Consider the following 27,663-nt stretch of genomic DNA (forward strand, 5'->3'; position numbering starts at 1 on the left):
AGGATTTTCCCAACAGCTGACTGTTGTTAAAATAATTAAGCAAATAGTAAATCAGTGCATCATTAAACAACTAGACAAAAACAGTATGATACAAAATATAGTATTTAATCCTTATTTCACTGGACAATGCAATTTATGGTAATCTAAGGTAATACATCAGTTCCAAAGCAGTAGGACTATAGATAATAACCTACTCCAGTGATGTATTTTTATTACAGATCTAATTAACAGAGGAACCCCATAAATGTGATTCTTTTTTGCCTTGCTAAGGCTTTTAACAAAGTCTATCATAAGAGAGTCATTGTCAAGCTACATGCTGTAGGGGTAACTAACCAAATCTTAGGATATATTTTTAGCTAGCAATGTCCAATAGATCAGAATCTATGGCCCTAGGGGTAAGCTTATCTACTCAAGGTCTTTATTAGTTAAAAGGAGCATACCACAAGTCACTTTTACACACAGTAACTGGGCTAACCAGTGGTTGTGAGTCTTATTGAGAGAGTTGTTGTGATGCTTTCCAATATGGCATGAATCAACACAGTAACTGGGCTAACCAGTGGTTGTGAGTCTTATTGAGAGAGTTTTTGTGATGCTTTCCAATATGGCATGAATCAACACAGTAACTGGGCTAAACAGTGGTTGTGGAGCTTAAATATATCTGAAATATCCATCCTCCACTTTGAACATAAAACCTGTACCTTTTATAAACTTTAAGTAAGAATAATAATAATAATATATTGTGAACAGAGGCTTGCGCCTCTATATACAAAAATTTAAATAATCAAATGCTTTTTCACTATAATGATTGTCAATCTTGTTCTTAAATGCATTGACTGAATCTGAGTTGACAGTGTCTGACGGTAGTGCGTTCCACTCGGAGACAATGCGGTTGCTGAATGCTCACCTACCAACATCTCTTCTAAAAACTTTCTTTGGTAAGGTTAAACTCGTGACCTCTCAGGTTATTAAGTTGAAGCATTCAATGAGAAAAAGGACCTAAGAGTGATTGTTTATGATGAGCTTAAATTTAACTTCTATGCTGATTCTGTTACTTCTTCAGCCAATTAAATAAAACTACCAAAAGATCCATCAGCAGTCCTGATCAAAATAACCACTTCTCCCTTCATTGCTTTGGTCAGACCTAAGTAAGGGGTCAGTATGTGCATGCCATTTACATTCTTTAGGAAAGTTAAAGCCATACTTGAAGCAGTCTAGACACGAGCTCCTAAACTGATTGGGGCCTTAAAATCTCTCATACAACAAGTGGTTGCTCCACCTCAAACTACCAAGCCTTTCCTAGATGATAATAATGGGATGTCATCACTCCTTACAAGTTCATTTCTGAACAAACGTTTCCTGACCTTCTCATATTATCAACCATAGAGTCTACCATTGGATGCTTTAAAAAATAAATAAAATGTTTTGTCAATTCTGTCCTTAAAGCTACTCCTTTTCTAGTTGAGTTCTCAACTTCTGTAACTCGTTCCAAAAAGAAAAATATTAGCAGCTAGTCTAGAGATCTTCGAGGCAAGAGTTACTGCAGAATAGAGTAATGCCAAGTGGAAATATGATTGGGAAGCCCACAAATCATCAACTTGACAATAGTAACTCATCACTGAGGAGCCTACAAGATTCTCATCCTTAGATTGCCCCAATTTCTAATTTAAGGTAGTAGATCCATGAATCTTTGAGCAATTGGAATGAATTCGTCATAGCTCATTGAACCAAGGAATAGATTGGATCTTATTCATGATATTTACTAAGTTTGCATCTGATACTGCAGTGGTGATGACCTTGTTGAGTCTAGTAATGATGTTCAGGCCCCCAGCAAATCCTTTAGATCCTTAGTGTAGCCACTAAATAAAAAAGTGTAGGATAATGGGTGCCCACTCAGAATAGGGTTTGGATCTGACCACTAAAACCCCAAAAATCCCTTTAGTGAATCTCACAACAGGTTTGTGCTTTGAGACGTTATGGTGTCTTACTGAAGCTTCATTATAAACCATTGCTGCCATTTTTAGGGCACCAATTCCCAAAAATGCTGGGAAGGGCAAAGTGTATTTTCAGAATATCTGGAGACCCAAACCATAGCCTCCACTCAATTCTTTTTCTTGAGAATTATCAATTGCTAGAACATGGTCTCTGAAGATGCAGTTTGTGCTGACTTTTACATTTCTAATGAAGGCTGGGTGCTGAAGGGTCCTTGAAGGAGTGAAAGCTACTGGTCATCCAACTGCACTTGGTCACTATACAACATAAAAACAACTTATGGATCATTAATTGTGGAGCTTTACAAGGAAATATCCATAGATTGCTCTAAGCTGCAATATAAGGTAATAACAAATTTTAAAAAAGAATGAGATTTGAAATATATAAAAAAATGAAAAGTAAAGATCAAACCAATATATACAGATGCCATTCAATGAACAAACTATGGAAGTAAAATTTATTAAAATTGAATAAGGTGCTCCAATAACAACACTGAAGCAACAGTTACTTCTAAGTTGTTAGAGAAGTGATTGTTCTTCTTTTTCTTCCAAATTGCCATAGACCTGTTGTATTTGAACATTTTCTCCTTTGGTTTGGTCTATTTCTGTGTTAATTTTACTTTCTGTTTTAGGTATATTGTGCTAATCATGGACATAGGGGAACAAGAATTTCGCTTAAAGTGGAACAACCATCAACCTACATTAATAGCTGTTTTGGACAGGCTTCTTGTAAACCAAACTTTAGTTGATATAACACTAGCAGCTGAAGGACAGACGCTCAAAGCTCACAAACTTGTACTCTCTGCCTGTAGTCCCTTTTTTCATGTAAGATTTTATATGTATATATATTTTTTTGCATTATCTATATGTAAAGTAAAGCCTTGTTAGTCGACTGGCTAGTCAGGATTTGTGGAAAATTTCAATAAGTTTCTAACAACAAATCAGAAGTATTTATATCTTTAGAAGTACACATTGTGGGCTCATACAGCCGTTGGTGGATGGGCTGTTTAAGCCCATTGTTGCATTACAAGAGCCCTAGCCCATTGCTGCAATTTGGGTTCATATAACTTTAAGCCCATTGTTGCATTACAAGAGCCCTAGCCCATTGCTGCAATTTGGGTTCATATAACTTTAAGCCCATTGTTGCATTACAAGAGCCCTAGCCCATTGCTGCAATTTGGGTTCAGTAGTCAAATAACTAGTAGTTGTTAAAATAGACTTCTGGTACTTTCACAATATGCTGTAGAGCCTTTCAGATTAGCAGAACTTGAGAGTTTGTGTAAATGTATGTGATCATACAGAGTAATTTTTTTTTTTGCAGTCTAGGCAGTGCCAAGTAGACTTGAGCTTATCAAAAACGTTGCCTGTGTGTCATAATCACAGACAAAATGTGTATCATGTATGCTGTGTTTATATTGTCATCCAAATCCTCTTGAAATTTGTCTTGTCTCTTTCATTGTATATTTTCACCATATTCATTCAAATCCAACGAATTTAAACATACAAAAATGTTGAAAGAATGTTGAATTTTATATTACATTATGGCAAAGTTTCTGGGATTAGCAACAGATAGATTCTGAAATTAGATTTTAAAAATATTTAGAAAGACTTTCATGCTTGATCAAGGTCTCCATCTTCATCTCCATCTTCTTCTCAAAATGCCAAGCCTTCCAGAGTTTACTTTGGTCTCCTTTTGGCTGCACAACAATTTTCCATCTGCAGGTGATAATGGGTTAGGAATAAGTCTTGATATTATCTGACTGATCTATTCGCAAATATTATTATGCTTTATAGTTGTCATCCAGTGTTAGCAAGTAGGCTTCAGAGCTGGAACACGTTTATGTCAGGCTGGAGGTTTGCATTATTGAAGATCTTCCTATTATTGACTACTTCTTGGTGGATGAATTCACATTCAAAAATCAAGTGGCTCAAGGATTCTAGAATTGAGTTGCAAAATCTAAAGTATGAATTGGCTTATTTATGCCAACTAAATTCTTCTTTTCTCAGCATCAAAGAGATATTTTTGATTCTATAATAAACTGAAAATATCATCTGCCCTTGCAAAATAAGGACAGGAAGGGTATTTCATTTTGAAATAAAATATTTTAAGATGGGTAATGAATTGCTATTTGGGTGATAAAGGTTAGTTGGATCCTCTTAGATGCAAACATTATACTAATAAGATTACTACTGCACTAAATTTTAAAAATAATTTTCTCCAAGTTTGTCTTTAATTGGATTTACTGCAGCACATTCAGTTTACTAGCCCCTTCACCTCCCTCTTTAAGCCTGAATCTCTTTTTACTGCAGCACATTCAGTTTACTAGCCCCTTCGCCTCCCTCTTTAAGGCTGAATCTCTTTTTACTGCAGCACATTCAGTTTACTAGCCCCTTCCCCTCCCTCTTTAAGGCTGATTCTCTTGTCAAGTGAGTTAATTTATGTTTCTAACAAAGGATACGTGCAGGCATCAATGGACTAAATATAGGGAGGGGATTCTTTGCCAGGCTAGAGTTCAAAAAAGCTGTTTTTTAATAGGGGGTGTTTTTATTGAAAAAAAGTATTTTTTTATTTTCATTGAAAATACTGAAAAGCCTCAAATCTGTCCCCTATAGATATTGAAAAACAATTTTCGTAGTCCCTCTTCTGTTTTTGCGAGTTGCCATCACTTTCAGACATTGGGAGAGGGGGTAGCAGTATATAGCTCAAATTGAATATTTCTCATGTATTTTTTCCGTTTTTTTTTTATTTCATCAACGTTGCTTCATTTTATGGGTATTAACTTGAAAAATGAGAGATCGCATAACAAAGTGGTGGAAAATTTGTTATTTTGGCTATATATTTGCACATTGGGAAGGAGGGGAATTGGAGGTGAAATAAATTAAAGCACTTTTAGAACTGATGTAAATAATTATTTTAGGATTTTCTAGAGTTGTTGTTAGAATTTAGGCATTAGGCATTTTGTCCAATCATGTATTTCGAATAAACAGCAGCTATTGATGCTAGACTCCTTAAAAAAATACATTAAAAAAAAACATGTTTCACTTTGAAAAACAAACTGTTTCCAGTTTCGTTGATATGGGCACGGAGCTTCCCGAGACTCATTTCATTGAAGGGCGATCTTCGTAAATTCCACCGAATCGCTACTTGATTTATGCTGAATTTTCTGCAGAAATCAAGAATTTTGCTAAATTTTGTAAAATTTCTGGCAAAATTTTCGCTTCGGCAAAAATTTTACCGAATACCAAAAACGTTGGAGGGGCGGTGCGCCCCTGGATATGGAGGTATTCATTTACACAGCATTGGGTTGAGTTGAACGTTCAATCTATCTTTAGTAAGGAGAAAACACATACGTTTCGTATTATATTGTTCAGCTAAGAACGATATTTTCATTTTCCGAATCTTTAGCTACACTGAGAAAACAAAAGATTTTGCAGAATTTTGATTTTTGTTTGGTCATATTTCTTTCTGAGCATGTCTCTTTTGCTCTCTTTCTGAGCATGTCTCTGAAGGTCTGGGCTTTCAAACTACTCAAAAGAATATTTGAGAAATGAGGTCTGCCACCTCATTATATTTAGTGCCTTGGTGGCTGGGAATGTGCTGAAACTTGAAATAAATAAGGTTATTTTGAAGACTGATTAAATGCTCTCTCATCACCCTCAGGTCTGTATCTGTGGCACTACCTCTCAATTCCACATTTTTACTTTTGAATAGTTAGCTGTAAATGATTTTAGAAGATGATTAATATGGTTTTGCAGATTTTTATGTCATTCCAGTGGGGAATCACTTGTTTAAGTGTGAAAGGCTACGTAATGTAACTTAACCACTTACTATAGAACTTTACGTATGTTGTGTGAAAACCGCTTTAAGTTTCATTCTGAATCTTAAGCAGATGAGAGGATAAGAGAAGGTTATGTGTTCCTTACAAAGAATTTTATTAAGAATAACATAATATATAAATAATATTAGTATATAAATATAAATAATATATAAGTATTATATATAATATTTATAATAACAAATAAATATATATATAAATAATATTAAGAAACATTAATTTTTCTTATTAATATTATATTAAGAAACATATTTTTAAAACATTAAAAATAATATTAAGAAACATAGTTTCTTAATATATAAATAATATTAAGAAACAATAATTTTTCTTATTAATATTATATTAAGAAACTTATTATTAATTATAAAACTTATTATTATATTAAAAACTTCTTATTAATTAATATTATGTTAATAAATATTAAGAAACATATTTTTAAAACATTAAAAATAATATTAAGAAACATAGTTTCTTAATATATAAATAATATTAAGAAACATTAGTTTGTCTTATTAATATTATATTAAGAAACTTATTATTAATGTAAAAACTTCTTATTAATTAATATTATATAAATAAATATTAAGAATCATAAATTTTTGATGACTGTATTCATATGAAGAACAAATTATTGCTAGTGATGTTATTTTTAGACATCTCTATTTCCTAATAAGCAATAGGCAGAACCATCGTAACACCAAACGGGGAAAAAATGAACAGTAGCCTTTGTAACCAAATAAATAATAGTATGCTGTATTTTACCCACTAAACAAAATTGTAAAAAATAGTAGAAATTGTAAAAAGAGAAGAAAAAAAAATGCAAGCAAGTAAAATTGCAAAAATTTCAACAAAAGCAAAACTAAAAAAGTTCGAAATAAAAACAACAAAAATCACGACTTTGCAACGAATCTGCTAAGACTGCGATAAGGCCCTATGAGTGAAAAAAGGGCAATGAAATGGCACTAGACTTTATAGTCTGAACTGACGGTGCTGATGTTTGTTTCATGGCCCTTCAGCAAGGAAGTGTAATGGGAGTTGGCTGCCAATGATCCTCTGCTTATTCACGCGCTTTCTAGTTACTCTCTCCAGATTTTTCCCAGTAAACTAAAAACTAATAGATGATAGAGAAGTAGAGACAAAGAAAATGTGCCATATTTCCCTTTCTTGTTAGTAGAAACTCAATCACAGGAAGGTTGTTCACAGAAGGATATCTCTTCATCAGTAAAAAGCTGAAGAAGATTCTAATTTGCAGTTATACCTAAATTATGGAACATCCCAATATGAAAGGAGCTTTCAGCAGAACACAAGAAGTGGAAGTCTGACGTTTCGATGCCAGATGAAATTAGTTTGTGTGGTAATATCCTATTTTGAGTTCATATAGGATTTCACTGGATTAAATAACTGATGACAAGGAAGTAACAGGAATCTGTTTAACAGAGCCAGAGAAAATAGCTCTTCCACGACTTTGCAACGAATCTGCTAAGACTGCGATAAGGCTCTATGAGTAAAAAAAATGCAATGAGATAATACTAGACTTTATAGTCTGGACTGACGGTGCTGATGTTTGTTTCATGACCCTTCAGCAAGGAAGTGTAATGGGAGTTGGCTGCCAATGATCCTCTGCTTATGCGCGCGCTTTCTAGTTACTCTCTGCAGATTTTTACCAGTACCCATTTAGAGCTGGGTCAACACTGGCTGAGCTTACCAAGTCTTACCACTCACTCCTATCCCAAAGCAAATAATTGGTAAGACCAAGATTTGAACCCTAGCCACAATGAACATAGGGTTGCAAGCTCAGTGCATATTTGACAAAGCGTCTTTGAACAGTGAATCCAATAGCTTCTCAAACAACAAAATATTACCATTAGTTCTGTGTTTGGCAGTAATTCTTATGTTGTGGTAGAGTTAAGGAAAATAAAGCAAAAATTTACAATAATGAAAATATGCACAGCAGACCAACAACAAAAAATCGCAAATAGGAGAACGAACATTTTCAGGTGGGGGGGGGGGGGAAGATTGCAGCTGGTAAATTATTTCGCAATGACAAGTAACTAGGTAATGTTTGGTGGTTAATTGATGATTTTCTTTAAGAGAAGGAGAATAGTATCTGACTATTGAGTTATGCTGAGTCAAATTTTTATTGATTATCAATAAAGACACTTTTGTATTTTTAGTGTAAAAACTAAGCATTACTATAGTTGTTTAGTATTACTGAGGAAGCCTGCTTGGTAAACTAATAGATGATAGAGAAGTAGAGACAAAGAAAATGTGCCATATTTCCCTTTCTTGTTAGTAGAAACTCAATCACAGGAAGGTTGTTCACAGAAGGATATCTCTTCATCAGTAAAAAGCTGAAGAAGATTCTAATTTGAAGTTATATCTAAAGTATGGAACATCACAATATGAAAGCAGCTTTCAGCAGAACACAAGAAGTGGAAGTATGACCTTTCGATGCCAGATGAAATTAGTTTGTGTGGTAATATCCTATTTTGAGCTCACATAGGATTTTACTGGATTAAATAACTGATGACAAGGAAGTAACAGGGATCTGTTTAACAGAGCCAGAGAAAATGCACCAAATTTTCTTTTCCTTTCTTATTTGTGGAAGCTCAGTCACAGGTAGCTTGATCACTGAAAAAGCGAAATGACATCATTTTTATACAATTCTGAAAAATGCTTATGCCAGCTTTGCCTCTCACTCATACTATCTTGTCTTGGCTTTTTCTTCAATCAGCCATGAAGGGATTGCAACTTGATTTTAATTCATCTCTTTATCAGCAAAAGGTTGGAGAGTTGTAATTTACTGCTTCGTTTAAAGTGAACATCCCACTATGGAGGGAAATAGAAAAGAGGGAAAGAAATCGAAGTGTGGCCTTTCGATGTCAGAGGAGATTAGTTTGAATGGTAACATCCTATTTAAGTTCACATTAGTTTTCACTGGGTGAAATAACTGATGACAGAAAAATAACAGGGCTTGGTTTTACAGAGCCAGAGAAAGTGCACCAAATTTTCTTTTCTCATTTATGAAAGCTCAGTTACAGGTAGCTTGCTCACAGAAGGATTTCTCTTTATCAGCAAAAGGATGATGACAGAAAAGTAGGGGTTTATCTTTTGGAATTTTTGAAATTTATAGTCTTGTCTGTATCATGTAATGTTGTTTTAGAATTTTTTAGAAATTTTTTAGAATTTTTATAATTTATAGTCTTGTCTGTATCATGTAATGTTGTTTTAGAATTTTTTTGAAAAATTTTTAGAAGATTGTAATTTATAGTCTTGTCTATATCATGTAATGTTGTTTAAAACTTATGCCTTTGTCTGTAAACCGATGTTTGGTAGCAGTTCAATGTAAATTAAATTCTATTTCGAAATGGACTCTAAACAAAAAACTGAAAAGTTGCCGCAAGCGGGAGAAATAAAAATGGAACTCCCAGCAAAATGGTGGTAGTACATCAAAATGGCACCACTACGTTTTAAATGTGATTTTCAATGTGCCACTACGTTTTATTTCGATGTGACTGCAATTGATTTTCTAAAGAATGAATTTAAAGTTTACCTTTTTTTATTCATCTAAATGTTTTGTCTTCTATTTTTTAGTTGAGGCTACTTAACACTGTTTGGCAACCTTTGATGCCAGGTGACTGTCGTTTCTGGCCACTCAGGTCGCCATTGTTTTTTTATTTATTTTTTAGAGAGACATGGATAGACATCTATTTTGATTTTTTTTTTTTTTTTTTTTTATCAACAAAAATAAATGAATAGTGATGTATATTGTCATAGGGAAATAGCTAAACTACCATAGTTCTAGATTTTAGTTAAATGAAGATAAATCGATTTTCAACAGAATGAATCTTAAATGTAGTTTTTTTATTTGTTTCTATGGTTGACCCTCTCGTCTTTTATAAGGGTAATTTGCTTTTGTCTCTACCCTTGTTAAGGTATATTATATCTTCGCAAATTCAACTTAGTTTATCTCGAAATTAATGCTTAGTTTAAATGTTATAGAGTAAATGAAGTCTAGAGTCACAAATGCTAAAAAGGGGGGGCATCTGCACCAGACGCCGTGGGTGGGTGCCGCCGCGGCTGTGGGGTTGGCCACTATGATCAATTTTTTCACTTTGATTCGGCTTTTTTGCTTATATTTGAGTCAGGAGGGGATGCTGTAATTAATTTCCCCACTGGTACTATCAACCCTAGGAACGGCTCTGTCTAGAGCTGATCTTTTACACCGTCCTGATTTGGTACCAGACGCCACGAAAAATACTATTATGCTGCATTATATTTCAGTCAAGCAAAATTGATTTTCAAAGGAATGAGCCTTAAGTGTTGCTTTTTTATTCTCTTCTATGCTCCATTTTGTTTTACTACGGTAATTTACTTTCGCTTGCCTCCTTTTGGTGCCATATAGCAGTCATTCCTAGCCACTCACATCACCTCTGAAGATTTCTTTTGAGAAGCAAAGGGGAAGCTTTTTTTTCTTTTTTTATACCAAAAAATTGGTGATTTTGGTTTGTATGTGAAATTGCTGAAGCACTGTAATACATGCTTTTAATAAAATATGAATGCAACATCATATACTAGCCTGTGTTGTAAAACTTATTTTTTAATATTAAGGAGCCGAACTTCATCTGTCCAAAATGTGTTTAGTTACCCATATAAAAATTTCCGATGAATTTTGCTTAATAACTGTTTTATTTTTTTTGAAGGATCTTCTGTCCAATTATACCGGAAGGGACATGGTTGTATTCCTCAAAGATGTCAGATTTGTTGAATTACAAGCACTTATTGACTATATGTACAAAGGGGAAGTGAGCATAGCACAGCATAATCTTGCTTCTCTCATACAGACAGCAGAAAGCTTAAAAATAAAAGGCCTAGCTGAACCAGATGATCTCTCTAGAAGGGCTCCGCCTCCGCCCCCTCCTCCTTTGCACAAAATCAATATTGTTTCTAGTCAGTCGCCAAAGAGTGAGTATAAAAAAGTAAGTGCTGATTACCCAGTAGGTGTACCAAACTTTGGGAGTGTTTGTATGAAAAGACGTCGGGTTGATGTTCCTGATAGTAGTGTATCAGAGGTGGATAAAGAAAAGGAAGTTGTTGGTGTTAATGGTAGTGATGAACTAAATATTAGTAAGCCAAAGTCGGAAACGAGTTTCAGTGAAGATGAGGGTGCAGAGGATGAATGGAGTGAAAATGAAATATCAAATACTCAGGAAGGCGAAGACAGTCAAGGTAATATTTCTTTGGGGTTCATTTAAAGGATTTTAATTATTTCTTGAACAATGGTGTCAATTTACGAAAATTAGGCAGGGACCAAAGAACGTTTTTCAAAATCGGGGCGGAGGAGGTGCTGACAATTTTTCATTTAATTTAATTTTTCAATTAAAGTATCAGAAAAGCCATTTTGCATGGCAATTATGTAAACGGGTATTTTTCAAAATGTAGGGGAACCATAAATTACTGGGGGAGAGGCGATGCCCCCCACCCCCTTTGACGCCACTGTTCTAAAATAATCCGTTTTTGGTGGCTGTTGCCCGAGATGTATCAATGATAGTAAGTTGATGAAAGCAGTATTCCCCTTATCTTATAATTAAATTTACTAGTTAATCAAAGTTTTTTTTTAACTTAAAAAAAAAAAATTCTAGTTAATGAAAGGGTCTTTCAGGAGTCATTCTTAAATAATTAGAAAAAGAAGTCAAACTTTAGCATAAAGAGGTAGTATTGAGGAGGGATCAATCCCCCTCATATACGTAATAATTTCTGTTCGTTTTAAGTTTTAATGTTGCTCCTCATTTTTAGTTAGCCAGTTCTTTGGACATGTGCAACCTACGCCTCCTCCTTCTTCACCACTTTGAAAACACAGAAATGTTGTACATCTTAACTCTTTACCATTCATATATTTCTTTAAAAATTATTTACAATAGTTAAATGTCAGTTCAAACAGTGTTTAAGATTACCTTTTCTCTTAAATCAAAGTACCTACACTGATTACCTTGTTGTTTGATTTCCACCAGGCTGGTGTATAAGAGTTTTTGAGCTTGCTTATTTCAAATCAGATTAGTATTGAAATAGATACCTCTGAATTCAAACCTGTGAAGTACATATTTCAGAGGGCTCTTGCAACCATCCACCTCCCCCCTCCTTAAATTTGCACATTTATATATTTGTTACCTCTTTTGACTTTTATTGAAAGAAAATATTTAGAGCATGTTTAATCACTAAAGAATTGTTATTGTTATTGTTATCACCATCTATGTTATTTCCAGAGTGTATGTGCCTGAGTTTGCTTGTTTGCTGTTAATGGGATAAAGCTATTGCACTACTTTGAGGTTGTTTTCATATTGATTTGTACCCTTTAATAGACAAATTTATAGTTAAGTTAAATTGATTGATATTCTCCAATTCCTAGAATATGTCTCTCTCTTCGGACATCCTCACCAGTGCTTTCTTTTTTCTTAAGTGGACTGGGTTGTTATCTATAATGCCAATTTCTCCCATATCAGTAAGGTGCTGACTTTTTACTGGCAACAAGCAGAAGAGGGGAAGGAACTCCCAGCAAGCGCCGTACTGTACCTGCTGGTATATTCAGTGACTTAACAAGGGCAGGGGCACGATGAGGGGGTGTTAAAACTTTCCCTGTTCTTGCGTAATTGTAGTACCCGGACTTTGAGAATTGGGTTGCAATTTGTCTGATAACGTGGAGGTGCGATGGCGAAGCTTGTACGAAATGCTTTGCTGAACTTTATGTATCGCTCGATGCAAACAGGAAACAAAATAGATCAAATTGTTAAAAAAGCCGTGGAGTTTTTCTCTCATACGGACATATTGAACGCGAAAGAAAAGTTGATCTCTATCGGGAGCGAACTGGGATATGATTACGTATTCCAGAAAACTGCCAACGACAGCGATAATATTATTGAAATGGCGAAGATATTGTTCCAATGTGCTAAAGACAAGAAATCATTACCACAATTTGTTATTGTGGATCCCCAGGAAGTTCCCACATGTCCAGACGAAATCAGTGCTTGCATTCGAGTCAAAGTTAATGAAATGTGTCGACGCGTAGATGTTGGATTATACTCGATATCTGGAAAAATCAAGCTAGCTACGGATACGTTCTCCGAACAATTAAGTAAAGTGTCTGAACAGTGTGCTGCTATCTCCGACACTATGTCCCGAGCCCCTCCCTCTCTTGAACCACAAGTGACACAACAGAAGCCTCTGTACTCAGTGGTGGTTAAAAATATGCCATCTGATCTCAACTCGCCGCAGGCTAGGCAAGAGTTCATAAGCAAGCTTTGCCCAAGTGGGGTTGATTCGGACTCTCTTACTCTAAAGCGTAGCAGCAATGACTGGAAAATCCTTGTCAAGTCACGCGATTCAGCAGCACAACTAGCCCAGGCCATGAGCAGTAAGCAAATTGACACCCAAGTTAAAGTGCCTCAATTTCTAGGTATTGTAAAGCGGATTCCTAGTTTTCTAGATGAAAACGATCTGAGTCGAATAGCTGGGTGTGAAAAAGCTGTTCAGTGCGGTGACACTAAAGCCTTCAAATTATATTACCTGAGTCGTGCTGATCCGGACAATACTATTCCTAATCCCCTTAAGATCTACCTTAAGCTATTCAGGGTTGAGGAGTTTTGTTTCCTGCCCGGCGCTGCTTTAAATGTCACAGTGTTGGTCATTTTGCTGCCAACAGCAACCAAAAAGAAACGTACTCACACTCTGGCAGCATTGATCATATGTCTTCAAGAGTTAGCCTGTATAAAAAGCCCCAAATGTGTTTAAATTGTAGTTCAAAAAAGCACAATTGCTACCACGCCTCATGCCCACTTAATCAAGCACAGCCGTTTATTCCTCCTGTATCTTAATGGGCTGCAAGGTGTACTGTTGGAATATGAATGGTAAAGTGCCGGTAAAATTACCATTTCTTAGTGATCTAAAGAAGAAATACGACCTTATTTGCCTCCAAGGACATTTTCTCATTGAAGCCAGGGTCAACTTGCTAAAATTTTCTCCAAATCATCATTAGATTATACAGCCAGCACGCAAATCCAGCAACCACGGACGTCCTTCAGGAGGGCTTGCTACAATCTCCAATTCTGGTCCCCTCCCCCTGCCTGTCTCCGGCAAAGTGAACACTTCCAGCTTATTAAGGGTGGGGATTTCATTGCAGCGAATGTTTACTTACCTACTAATTACAATAATATCGTTTCGGAACAAAAGTATGCTATCGCTTGCAAGAAACTCGGAAACTCAATAAAGAAAGTACTAAGGGAGGGCTTACCATTAGTTATTTTGGGGGACTTTAACTGTAACATTGAAGACAGTAGCAACTCTCGTGCCCAAGTGCTTCTAAGTTCACAAGCAATATTCTTTTATAAATGTCTCTCAGTCTGTGTCTAACATCGATCACGCTATTAATTATAATGTTGAGCTACTTACCGTACAGGTAGGACTTGACAGAATGCACTGAAACCGTCTGGCCCTGTCTGTCACTATCTCATGTACTGTGAATACATATCTGCCGAAACCTAAACCGAAGCTTGTGAGTTACTGCAAAAAGGTCTCATGCCCTTTATTCCAACAAAAGTGCGACGAACTCCTCGGAAAAATTAAGGTCCCATTTAATCTGCTCAAGTGGAATGCTGGCTTACCTGATAGTGAAATAAGACTGCAATTGAACCTATACTTTTCTGAAATATGCCACACTTTAAAAATAGCTGAAAGCTCAGCTGTTCCAAGCGTTGAATTGCTCCGTACATCTCGAGTAAAAGGATGGGCCCGCTACTCTAATATGGTGAATACAAAGATTCAGCCAAGTTTTGGCTGTAGATTTGACATGAATGTGGCAGGACTAAGAATGGCGATGCTAATCAAATTTTCATTTTCACTAGATAGAAATTTGCAAAATAACTGCTTAAACATCGCAGTGGTATATAACATTAACCTGTGTCAAAAGTTATGGATAATCCTAATCTGATTTGGAATTTGTGTGCAAAGCCTGCTCAGTATAATAATCCGATTTCCAGTGAGATTGGTGAGAAAGTATGGGTTGATTATTTTAGTGCGGAATTTGCAGCCCCAGATGAGTCGAAAAACCAAATGTTTTGTGAGCAACTAAGTCCCCTCCTTACTAAAGACTTAAATTATTTTGTTGTGAGCAGTAAGCAAATCCGGGAAGTGTGCAAAAAATTAAAGAAGAAGTCGTCAAGTGGTGCCGATAAAATATGTGCACATCATCTATTGAATGGTAGTCCCCTTTTATTTGAACATCTTGCAATTGCTTACCAGATTATTATGACGCTTGGTGTTGTACCATATTTATTTTGCTCAGGAACCATAACGCCTGTACTGAAACAAGGAAAACCCACAACAGAACCTTCTTCTTATAGATTGATTAAGATTTTCGAATTGTTAATAATAGGTGACATTAGGAAGTGTTGCAAGGCCCCTTCCCACCAGTTTGGTTTCCAGTCAGGAATGGGATGCGCTCACGCATTAAATGTTGTAGCAAATGTTCTGTTAGTTACGTACATTTCTAATGAATCGCTGGCTATTGGCGAATATGACGCACGCGCGCATTTGACTTGGACATATATGCACAGATAATGTTAGAACTATGGAAAAATGGTGTTGACCAAGCTATTGTTAGACCTCTTTATGGTATGTATCGCCAACTAAATGTGTGTACGCATTCCTAATGCAGGACCCACTAGGAAAATCCCTGTAAAAAAAGGTATAAAACAGGGTGCGATTTCTTCACCAGATTTGTTTAATAATAGTATTTCCGAGGCGCAGTCCAAAGTCACTACAAGCTGTATTCTAAGAGGAATAGATGTGACCTTAGTTGGTTTTGCGGATGACATCTTGAATTTTTCTCGGCAAATAACTTCCCTTGAAAGTAATTTTAATATCCTGTCATCTCATTATGGTGATATTGGCCTTAGTTTTAATGTATCAAAATCGGAAGTAATGCTGTTTAATTGGAATAAATCTGTTCTACCTCACATTCAACTAGGATCCCTGTCTTTTGAGCCTGTAAAGTCACTAGTATACTTGGGACTGCCCATCGGAGAAAAGACTGTCATCTACCCGTTCGCTAATCATCACACATATAGAGCGTAAAATTCGAACTGCTTATGGGGCCACAATTTCTTCGAAGAGAAATCTTAATAGGTTTTCACTTGCTAGAATTTATAATGCTGTCGCGCTGCCACATATATTATATATAACACCATTTTGGAAACTTCTGCGTAAAGAAGATAAATTTAAAATCCGTCGAATTTTCTTCAGATATTTGAAGTTTTTGCTGCAAGTTCCATTGAGAACGAGTAATTCGTACCTGATCCGGCGATATGCAGTAACTGATCCATTTTCTGCAGTTAATCAGTTGCTTGATAAGTATTGTGCTAAGTTGGAGGGTAGCAGCCATCCTTGGCTACCTCTACTCTCGTCACTTTGATTGATGTGTATGTGTATTTGCTTTGTCTGTACCATTAAGTGTATGGTTTTTTTTTCTCTCTCTCTTTTCTGTTATTTTTTCCATAAATTTCTGTATTTATGATGGGTTTAAAAAATAAATTCAAATTAAATTAACCGAAGAATCAGTAAAGTATCATGAAATGAAAATTTAATTGCTAAATATCACCACAGTTGGTATGAGGCAGTCTTGCATTAAAATACACCAAGTTCATGTTTCATAAATCATGATTGGTTTCTTCTAAATGGGCTTATAAAGATTTGGGAATTTGTTGATTACAAATCTAGGGCTAATATTTCACTATAGGTGTCCAACATCAAAACTTGCTATGAATTACACTAATTGTAGACGTACCACGCCTTGTTGAAATCTGTGCAATTGGGAGGCCAAATGGTTTCCACCAAATTCTGTTTATGCAAATTTCTTAGCTTACTAAATTGTAAAACCAAGACTAACATTCAAAGATGCAATTTTAAGGTATAAATTAAAGGCTAACATTCAAAGATACAATTTTAAGGTATAAATTAAAGGCTAACATTCAAAGATACAATTTTAAGGTATAAATTAAAACACATCAGCTGCATATTTCAGGGAACCCGTGTTGCCACCAAAATCCACTCTCCCTCAGTGACGTCAATGGGGGAGCATGTGTCCCTGACCTAGAATCCCCCTTAGATTTTGAAAAATACCTTCTTCGGGCGTATTTTCTGTGAAAAATGCCTGTTTTCGGTATTTTCATTGAAAAAATTGATAAAAACGACGAATTTTTCCCTTCTCCTCAAATTTTGAAAAATTCATTAGAAAGAATAAAAAACACCGAATAGAAAAACAAGAATGGGGTTTTGCACATTTTGTCGCTCGCCCTGAATTTTTGTGAGTCGGCATTGCTGCTCTCCCTAGCTCTGCGCAACATAATTGGCCACTTATGACTCATGAAAAGTCATGAATATTCTATTAGTGAATGCCTAATAGTATTTAGGGAACGGCTCCAAATGGTCGAGGGCTAATCTATCGTTGGGGTTATTGTATGATAGGTCTAAATCAAAACATGTTAAGTATATATTTGTCAAATTTTTTTTGGCTTAACCAAAGTTAGTTTATCTGTTGTTGCTATTATATTGCAACAAAAGACATTTTCTAAAGCTTTATTATTACGTATACGAGGGGGGTTGTGCCCTCCTCAACATCTCGCTCTTCACGCTAAAGTTTCTCGGCATTTAAAGAAAAGCTACTTTTTGTTCTAAGAAAATGAGCCTTGTATTTCAAGAGTTGTTCTTAAAGAATTGGGAAAAAATTTAAACTTTAGCGTAAATAGTGAGGTGTTGTGAAGGGGGAATGGGCAACCCCCTCGTATACTTACTAATTTCTGTTCGTTTAAGTTTTAGTGTAGCTCCTTGCTTTCAGTTGAAAAAAAACTTGTTTTTTATTTAATTTCTGATCGTTTTTTAAATAACGCAAGGATATCTGGCTCCACTTCCACGAAAAAATCCCTCTCCCCACGGAAATATCATCTGGGCAATTCAACCCTGGTGAAAATTTACCCCGGACAATTACCCTTAACACCTCCACCCGTAAAATTGAGTCAGTAAAGAGAATGTAAGACACAAAGAAATTTCGTATAGGAATTTTGGCAAATTTCCCCAGTATACAATTTCCCCTGAAAAGTTCACCTCCTAGAAACTTCCCTTACCATGGGAAATTGTCTCCGTGGTAAATCACCCCAGCAAAAAGTTCGTCCTCCCTTACCCACCCGAAAAACGTATGCATACTTCCCAAAATAGTAATACTATACAAATACTATACGTAAACTATGTGCAAATTTTATATCTTAAATTCCTTTCCCGAGGGATGTGTGTGGGGGGGGCGTCATGTTATCCCCAAAGATATAGTTGTTAGGCATTTCAACTATGTTGAACAAAAAAGCAATCTCAGAATTTTGATTGGACGATTTTGGGGGAAAAAGTGGCTCGGGAAGGGGCATAGTTGCCCTCCAATTTTTTTGGTCACTTAAAAAGGGCACCTAGAACTTTTAGTTTTCGTTAGAATGAACCCTCTCCCGATGTTCTAGGCCCACTGGGTCGATACGATCACCGCTGGAGAGAGAGAAAAAAAATACGCATCTGTGATCTTTTCTGGCAAAAAGTACAAAATTCCACATTTTTGCAGATAGGAGCTTGAAACCTCTACTGTATGGTTCGCTGATACGCCGAATCTGATGGTGTGATTATCATTAAGATTCTATGAATTTTAGGGGATCTTTCCTCCTTTCGGAAATTAGACAAATTTTCTCAGGCGCGTAACCTTTGATGGGTATCAAGTTGAAACTTCCAGGGTATTTTGAAGTGGATGTTGAACTAAATAAAAGGTACTTCGTGCTTACTACTGCTACTGCTAGAAGTACTGCTAGTGAGTTTCAAGTTCAAAATATCAGGGCATACTACTACTGCTATCACTACTACTATTCCAACTAATCCTGCGGCCACTACCGTTACCACAACTACTAGTATTGTCAATGCTAAGGGTAATAAGGTAAACTTTCATGGAGCTTTTCGGGGTGTTTAATTTAATCAAAACACACTATATGCATGCAGGTTCTCAAAAGGATGTATCAACAATACCCCAGGAACTGCTTAGAGCATATTTTAGGGCATTTTGAGGGATATGTCGAAATAAATCAAAACACAGAATGTAAATGCAGGTTCTCAAAAGGATGTATCAACAATACCCCAAGAACTGCTTAGAGCATATTTTAGGGCATTTTGAGGGACATGTCGAAATAAATCAAAACACACTATATGCGTGCAGGTTCTCAAAAGGGTGTATCAACAATACCCCAAGAACTGCTTAGAGCATATTTTAGGACATTTTGAGGGATATATCGAAATAAATCAGAACACACTATATGCATGCAGGTTCTCAAAAGGATGTATCAACAATACCCCAGGAATGCTTAGAGCATATTTTAAGGCATTTTGAGGGATATGTCGAAATAAATCAAAACACAGAATGTAAATGCGGGTTATCAAAGGGGTTTATGAGCAATATCGCAGCAACGCGTTAGGGTATTAAGCTAAAATTTTCAGGGCTACTAATATTACTGTATTTTTGCTACTACTTCTACTATTAATACTGCTACTATATAACTAAATGTATAGCTTAAGTGCATATACGTTGTCAAAATGGCATAGGCGGGATGCCTTAGGACTAAAATAGGGTATAAAGTAGAAATTTTCAGGGAATATTTTTGCTGCTATAAAACCAAATTAAAAGGCACTATTTGTATACCGGTTTTCAAAAGACTGTAAAGCATTATCTCAAGAACGGCGGAGGGTTTTTAAGTTCAAACTTTCAGGGCTCCTACTATTACTATTGCCACTAATACTGCTTCTACTACTTTTGAACTAAGTCAAAAGGGTTTAAGTGCATCCAGATTGTCAAAATAGCATAGATGCAATGTCTCAGGAACAGAATAGAGTATAAAGTTTAATTTTTAGGGAAAGTTGAACAGGGTGTAAAACTAGGTCAAAGGGTACTAAGTGCATCCGAATTGTCAAAAGGAGGTATGTGCAATATCCCAGGAACGGCTAGGGGTGAAATGTTGAAAGTTCCTTAGCACGTTATTGGGGATGTTGAACTAATTTGATAGACATTATATTCATCCATCTTTGTCATTAGGGCGTATTTGCGATACAGTATTTTAGGAGCGAATAATGGTGCTAAGTTGAAACTTTCAGGGCATGCTGAGGGGGGAATATTTAAATAAATATGGATGTTAAAAGGGTATATTTGCTATATATCTAGAATGGCTAAGAGTAATAAGGAGAAACTTGTTACTGCTACTGTAACTAATTGCAACTGTAGCTACAAGTGACTGTGACTACATATAACTGCAATTGTGGCTACTTGTGGCTACTACTGCTACTGCTACTACTAATGAATTAAATTAAAAGGGCTTAAGTGCATCTAGGTTTTAAAAATGGCATAGAAGCAGTATCTCAGGAAAGAAATGCTGTATTAATTTGAAACTTTCCGGGAGAGTTTAGGGGGATATAAAACGATATTGACATAAGTATATTAAAATATAAACTAAGATCTACATACCAAAATATTACTAGTTAAAATATATACTAAATTAAAATATAAACTTTTTATAATATATGAAATATAACTTAATACATAAACTAAGTGTTTTCAGATTGTCTAAATGATGTCTGTGAAATTTCCCAGGAAAAACTCAGAGTATTACGTTGGAAATTCAGGGTGTATGTTTTCGGGGATCTTAAACTGAATAAAAAGAAAATATGTAAAGTACTATTTCAGGAACAGCTAAGGACATTAAATTAAAATTGCTAGGGTTTGTTAAGTGGGAAATTGAAGTAAATCAAAATGCACCATGTGCATCCAAGGCTGTCAAAAGTATGTATCTGCGATATATAAGGAAAGGTTTAGGGAATTTAGTTGAAAGTTTCTGGGCTTAAAAAGGGGAATATTTATTAATATATGTTTATGCTCATGCTCATGTTACATGATGAAGGTTAGAATTCTGTTAGCCTTAAGGACCTCGAAGATTAGGCCGATTTTCCACCCATATATTTATGTATTGTTGTACGATCCAAAGCCAAAGTATTATCAATCCAAAGTACTATAGTACGAATATTATTAAAAATTGTCCAACGTATAAATAGTAAGCCAAAATCTGGATTCTTATATAGAAAACTATCATAAATCACTATAAATAGTTAAATGAAACTTAAAACGAAGAGAAATTACAATGAACAATCAATTCAAACTCAAAACGAGCCGAAACTACCACAAAGAGGAGTAGGGCTAACTCCCCCTGTGTTTAGTAAGAATCAGAACATAATTTCTACTTACTGTGCATTTCCTATTTACTATTAGTGTTTATTTGACAAATAGTGAACTTTTCTAAATAGATTCGGTACCCTGTATAAGCTAACATCTGGGGTCTTCTGTTGCTTTCTGTCTTTATATTTTACATATATATATAAATTTTCTCTTCCTTTTTTTTAACTCTTTTTTTTCTTTAGCTAAAGAAATTTTTTATCTAAAGAAAGTTTTTATTGTTTAAGAAAAATAGAGTTGTGAGAAAGTCAAACTTCAGCGTAAAGATGCGAGGCGTTGAGGAGGGGACAGCCCCTTTCATATACGGAATAATTTCTGTTCGTTTTAAGTTTTAATGTCGCTCCTTACTTTCAGTTTAAAAAACTTGTTTTTTTTTATTTAATTTCTGATCGTTTTTTAGTTAATGCAGCTTTTATTACGTTGAATCTGACGGTGTGATTTTCGTTAAAATTCTTTCACTTGTAGGGGATGTTTCCCCCCTCTTTCAAAAATCAGGTAAATTTTCTGAGGCTCGTAGCCTTTGATGAGTAATACTAAACTTAATAAAATTTATATATTTAGAATCAGCATTATAAGCCCATTCTTTTGATACATTTATTGACATCAAAATTCCATTTTTGGAAGTTTCGATTACTATTGAGCCGTATCGCTTGTTTTTTATTGTTTTTTTTTATTACTTATATGTTATTACGTATATGAGGGGGTTCTCCCCTTAGTCAATACCACGCTCTTTACGTTAAAAGTTAAAATTTTGTTTAAATCACAAACCCCTGAATCACAAAGGCCGTTTAATTAGAATAGATAGCTCTCTTGAAAGCACTAAAAAAAACTGTAGCGTAAAGAGCGAGGTATTGGCTTGGGGGCGAACCCCCTCATATACGTAATAATTTCTGTTCGTTTTAAGTTCTAATGTTGCTTCTTGTTTGTTTTTTTTTAATTTAATTTCTGATCGTTTTTTAAATAATACTGGGAAATCCGGCGCCCCCTTCATAGAAATGTCCCTTACCCCAAGGAAACATCGTCCACGCAAAGATTCTCCCGAGTAACCCCCTCCTCCAGCCCCCCCACCCCCTCCACCAGAAAAAAATCCTTCCTGAAAATGCCTGTACACTTCCCAATAACCAATACTATATGTAAACAATGGGCAAAGTTCATAACTGGCAGCCCTTCCCCTGGGAACTGTGGGGGATTAATTCATCCTAAAAGACATATTTATTAGATTTTCAATTATGCTGAACAAACTGGCTATCTGAAAATTTTAATTGGGTGACTTCGGGAAAAAATGAGCGTGGAAGGAGGCGAAGTTGCCCCCTAATTTTTTGGTCACTTAAAAAGGGCACTAGAACTTTTAATTTCCGTTCAAATGAGCCCTCTTACGATATTCTAGGGCTACTGGATCGATACGATCACCCCTGGAGAATAAAAAAAAAACAAATAGGCCTAAACCCGTGATCTTTCTTCTGACAAAAAATACAAAATTCCACATTTATGCAGATAGGAGCTTGAAACTTCTACAGTAGGATTCTCTGATACGCTGAATCCGATGGTATGATTTTCACTTAAGTTCTATGACTTTTAGGGGGTGTTTTCCCCTTTTTTCGAAAATAACTCAGGCGCATAACTTTTAATGGGTAAGACTAAACTTGATGAAACTTGTATATTTGGAATCAGCATAAAAATCTGATTCTTCTGATGTATCTATTGGTATCAAAATTTTTTATAGTTTCGTTTGCTATTGAGCCGGGTCGCTCCTTGCTTACAGTCAGTAGGTTTGGTTAAAAGGGAATATGTTTCATGTTTGTTTTGTCTCACGGCTGGTAAAGCATAGCATAAATTAAATACGTAATCTAACCTAGGTACCTTTTTTTGCCCCTTCAACCCCAAAAAACTAAAGTTTAAATCTTTGTCAAGGAGTGAGTAATACCTCACTATGCAGCGTAAACCTGTTTTTCATATAGCATCTTTGACATTTCGATGCAGTCCTCCCGCGTGTTTAATGGATTCATAACAAGTACCGTTTTGTTTTATTGTTTTTTGTTTGTTTGTTGTTTTCGTTTGTATTTGTTTTTTATGTATCTTTTATGCAATCTTTTATGTTTTTATGTCATGTTTTGTTGAGCTCTTCCAACATATAATTTTTCACAATAACAAGCACCGCTTTTTGTGCTTTTGATAAACAAATTAGTTTTACTGTTTTTTTTTTGTTTTTTTCTTTCTTCTCTCCCTCTATCTTGTTTTTGGTTAAAAAAGGCTTCTTAATAATTATAATAATAATTTATTTATTACCCACTATGAACAAAAAGAAGTGGAATACATAAAAAAAAAAAAAAAAGCAAACTCGCACACTTAACAATTATTTACATAAAACGACGTAAATTATGGTGTGCAGTAAGACCTGCAGATAACGACAGCTTTTCCACAACCATAGTCACTTTTTCCGTAGATCAGGGAGGCCGAATCGCGATATGAAACCTGAAATATTCTAGTTTTGTTATTTAATTCTCTGTATTAATCAAAAGGCTTACACGTTGTCATACATTTCTGTATTTCTTTCTAAATATCGGCACTTCATCATTTTAGTAGCACGCTTGTCAAAACTGCTCGGCGTTGCCTCTAGTATCTTTACAAGGGTTGATTAAACGCTTTTAGTATCATATCTCTAAGTTGTTAGCGCTTCTGAATCTTATTCCCAAACACTCTTACCTCCTTTTAGCCTTCTCCTGCCTTTTTCTGCTACGCAAGGAAAACTTCGTAAATACTATAGCCGCTTTGAATAAAGTGCCATATGGCATATATATGCCATAAAATGCCATATATACGCCATATATTTCTACCTCTCTCCCCTTACCCTCCTCATAATCTGCTAGAACAGTTTCTGCCCAATCAGTGGTGGTTATGGCCTCTCCTCTCTTGCGCCCGGGGCAAAATCTTGATTAGCGCTCCATTTTCAGGCCAAATTTTAATAAAATTTCCATTTATTAACAGAATTTTGGCAACTGCGCCCTCTACTTTATTTAAATAAAAATAAAATATCTGGCATATTTTGCACCCGGGGTAAAATCTTTGATTTGCGTTCCCCCCCCCCCCCTGTCTCCTAAAAATGTTCACGCAAAATTTTGATAAAAATTTTCATTTAGTATCAAAATTTTGCCAATTGCGCCCTCTGCTTTATTTTGATAAAAATAAAATTTCAAATATTACAAAATCATAATAACCTTTAGATTATTTATTTGAAATTTTGTACTCCTAAAATTTCTGCGCCTGATGCATTTGCCCACTTTACCCTCTCCCTTACACATTTATTGGGAGAGAGCGGTCAATTTTGGTATTATTTGTTATGTGAGTGTAATTTGGTACCTTTTTTGTTGCACATCGTTTATGTTACTAGCTGAAAATTAGAGGATTGCAGCCGTCCATCATCAGGCTTTTCGAGCCTTCCCCTGGCGGTTGTGTATATATAAAGTTTATTTTGTAATTATTAGTAAATAAAATAAATTTGTCCCTTAAAACCGCCTCTTGGTCCTTTTGCCTTGGTCCTAGAATGCATAGCAAAGAAAAGGACAAAGTGTTTTGTTATTATAGATAAATGACTGATTTATTGATTATGTTGTTTCTAGGTCAATGGCAGTCTGCAGAGGATGCTCCTTTACTTTTTGCGTCGGAAAGTCAAGGTAAGTCCTGCTTGATTGCCTGTGAGTGTGACTGTAGACCTGGTATCGATTTACTCAGCATTTTTTATCCAAGTGTGTGACAACTTATTGATTGCTTAGGGGTGTTCTTATCTCGCTTTGTTTTGCTTACTGGGAATCATCACTTAGGCCTATTTATATGTACTAAGTGCAAAATATAGGCTGTATATTAGTATAAAGAAGAAATAGCTTGGGCAGCTATCAATTGTTATTTAATGTGTTTTAATATATTTTACATCCAGTTACTTATTTTATTATAAACCTTTAGTTATTGCTATTTGTTAAATATTCTCATTTTGTTATCTTGGTGTTTTTATTTGTTAATTCATTATAAAAGGGGTTATATTGAATCGCTGATTTTCGTCGCTAATCGTATTTTTAATCGTTAATCGTATTTTTAATCGTTAATCGTATATTTAATCGTTAATTGTATATTTAATCGTTAATTGTATACTTTATCATTGATTTTTTCCCCGAGGATTTACTTACCCTATGGTTCAATGCTGTTTCCTGTTACTTAAAAGGGCATAGAATAAATTACTTGGAGTAAATTACTTAAATGTTTTGTTTCATTCGAAATTTAATAATCGACTTCTCCCCTCCCCTCTTACCACCAAATTAATTCTTTGTATATTTGGTAAGAAATCAAATTGGTTATGGGGTAGAATAAATAAGAAATCAAAAATCGGAAATAAGAAGTCAAATTAGGTTAGGTTATTTGGATAGAAATTCTAGTTTGGTTAGTCCCATCAAGGAACTATTTGGAGGAATGGTTTCTGACTCGAAAAATAAGGGAAATCTTCTAATACCGAATATAGTTCAATATATTGCATTATTATTTTTGGAATAACTATAATAAGCTTATTTTCAATTTTAGCTTATTAAATTCTCAAGAATTAAGAACCTATAATTGCGGGATGATGCGGCGCCCTAACTTGGGTCTCATTTAGTATCATATAATTTTTGCTTAAATTAATAAAAAATGATGTTTCTAAAAAAAAGAGGATCATATCCTACATGCTTATGTTTTTGTCGGATAAAAAAAAAAGTTTTCCCCCCGCAAATTTCTTGCAGGGGTGAAGGGTAAAAAATAAAAAATATTTTATGCTGTATTTTGTAATCTGTCATTGGAGGGGGTTTAACGAACCAATCTCGAGGCCTGGAACGTCAATTCCCTTTCTGTAAGTATGGTTGGAGGGATATCGGAACATTCTTTCTTGGTTAGAATGTGACCTATAAAATTATATCATTTGTAATTTTTCTGTTTAAATTGACTCAAACTAATGTCTGCAAAAGATATAGAAGCAGGAGGTAGGCTACTCTATTTATACCTCTTGTAAGAAGTAATAGAATGTCATTTTACCCTTTTCTGCAATGAAATATTAATGAAATATCTGCGTAGCATTTTAAAAAGATATATGGTGAAAACTTGCATCAGGCGTAGAAATTTTAGGGGGTGCAAAATTTCAATAAAATAATTCATCAATTATAATCATTTTGTAATTGTTGAAACTTTATTTTTATTATAATAAAGTTGCGAGCGCAGTTGATAATGAAAATAATTAATTGATTATTAACTAATCAATAAAAGAAATTAAAAATAACTAAATGATAATAATTGAACAATTTAAATAATGAATTAGAAAATAATAACAAATTAATTATAAAATTGAAAATAATTTCGTTAATAAATGATCATTTTGTTAAAATTTGGCCTGAAAAATTTTTGGGACACAGGGGGAGGGTGCTAAACAAGATTTTTTTTTTCCTAGGTGAATGAGACGCCATAACTGCCACTACTACCTATTCTATAACTCATATCTGCAATTTTTTTCGGGGGATCTACCTAATTCTCAATTCATACCCCCCCCCCCCCTGGATACGGCCTTGATACTTTCATACCGAATCCAAACCCAATAAAGATAATTTGATCATTAGCTGCCAATCTTACCCTAGCTGCCAAGTCTAATAAGTGGATGTGGCTGATCACAAGTTACCACTTCCCTCGCAGAGGTTCAGTCAAGCAGGGGCACACCACACCTATTACGGATAACAACAGTTGCTAGTGTGGTGACGCAAAAAGTTGGTTGAAAAAAGCAAAAATTTTGGAGTAAATGTTTAAACTTACCTCTCATTTACATTAGAAATAAAATTTGCATCCCCCCCCCTAATGTAGAAATATATACCCTGAATTGGCATATATAGGGGGGGGGCTAAAATTCATTTCCGATAGAAATTATTGTTAAATTCGTAATCAGCATAAAAAAGGCATCGAATGGTAAATTCACTTTATTTGAAACTCAATAATATGATTTGGTAAAAATTTACCAAACACCGTTGGGGGGACACGCACCCTCAGCTGGATCGGCCACTGCTGTTAATTGCTTGGAAAAATTGTACTTACTTGATCTCTTGCAATTAAAAAGTAGCGTAATCTTATTTATCGGATAACTAGCCCGTACATGCATGAACGTAGTCGCTGAGTGCCTTTTACTTGACCGAAGGAGAAGGAAATCGCTGGTTTACCATGTCTATGGTGCCGTTGTGGGATGGCCAGGGGGCGGCTCTTGCCCCCCCCCCTGGCTGAATGATGCTGCCTTATTTTTATATTTTTGTTCTGAGATTTTTATTATATAGCATTAAAAGTAGCAATTAGACGAAGTTTGCCCCCCCCCTGGAATTCAGCTTATGGGCGCCCATGGTTGGGGTTGGAGGTTGAGGTCCCACGGTGGAGGTCCCACCTCTTTTAGCCAACCTTTTATATACCATGGGCCAATATCCGCGCCTACTATTTCCATTCCTGTGGT

The 27,663-nt window shown here is 35.3% G+C and overlaps 1 protein-coding gene across 5 annotated transcripts in view; it reads left to right on the forward strand.

Annotated features, from left to right (window-relative positions):
• LOC148953780 (uncharacterized) overlaps window positions 1-27,663 on the forward strand; it is an 89,510-nt gene that overhangs the window by 20,975 nt on the left and 40,872 nt on the right. For all 5 annotated transcript variants that reach the window (XM_089108487.1, XM_089108490.1, XM_089108488.1 and 2 more), the window contains exons 2-4: window positions 2,621-2,813; window positions 10,528-11,053; window positions 24,785-24,838. In XM_089108487.1, the coding sequence (XP_088964613.1) occupies window positions 2,637-2,813; window positions 10,528-11,053; window positions 24,785-24,838 (757 nt within the window). In that variant the 5' untranslated portion in view covers window positions 2,621-2,636. The remainder of the gene's footprint in view (window positions 1-2,620; window positions 2,814-10,527; window positions 11,054-24,784; window positions 24,839-27,663) is intronic.

The sequence above is a fragment of the Artemia sp. Qi Xiang Cuo genome, chromosome 3, assembly GCF_049724085.1.
Source record: "Artemia sp. Qi Xiang Cuo chromosome 3, ASM4972408v1, whole genome shotgun sequence".
Taxonomy (NCBI): Eukaryota; Metazoa; Arthropoda; class Branchiopoda; order Anostraca; family Artemiidae; genus Artemia; species Artemia sp. Qi Xiang Cuo.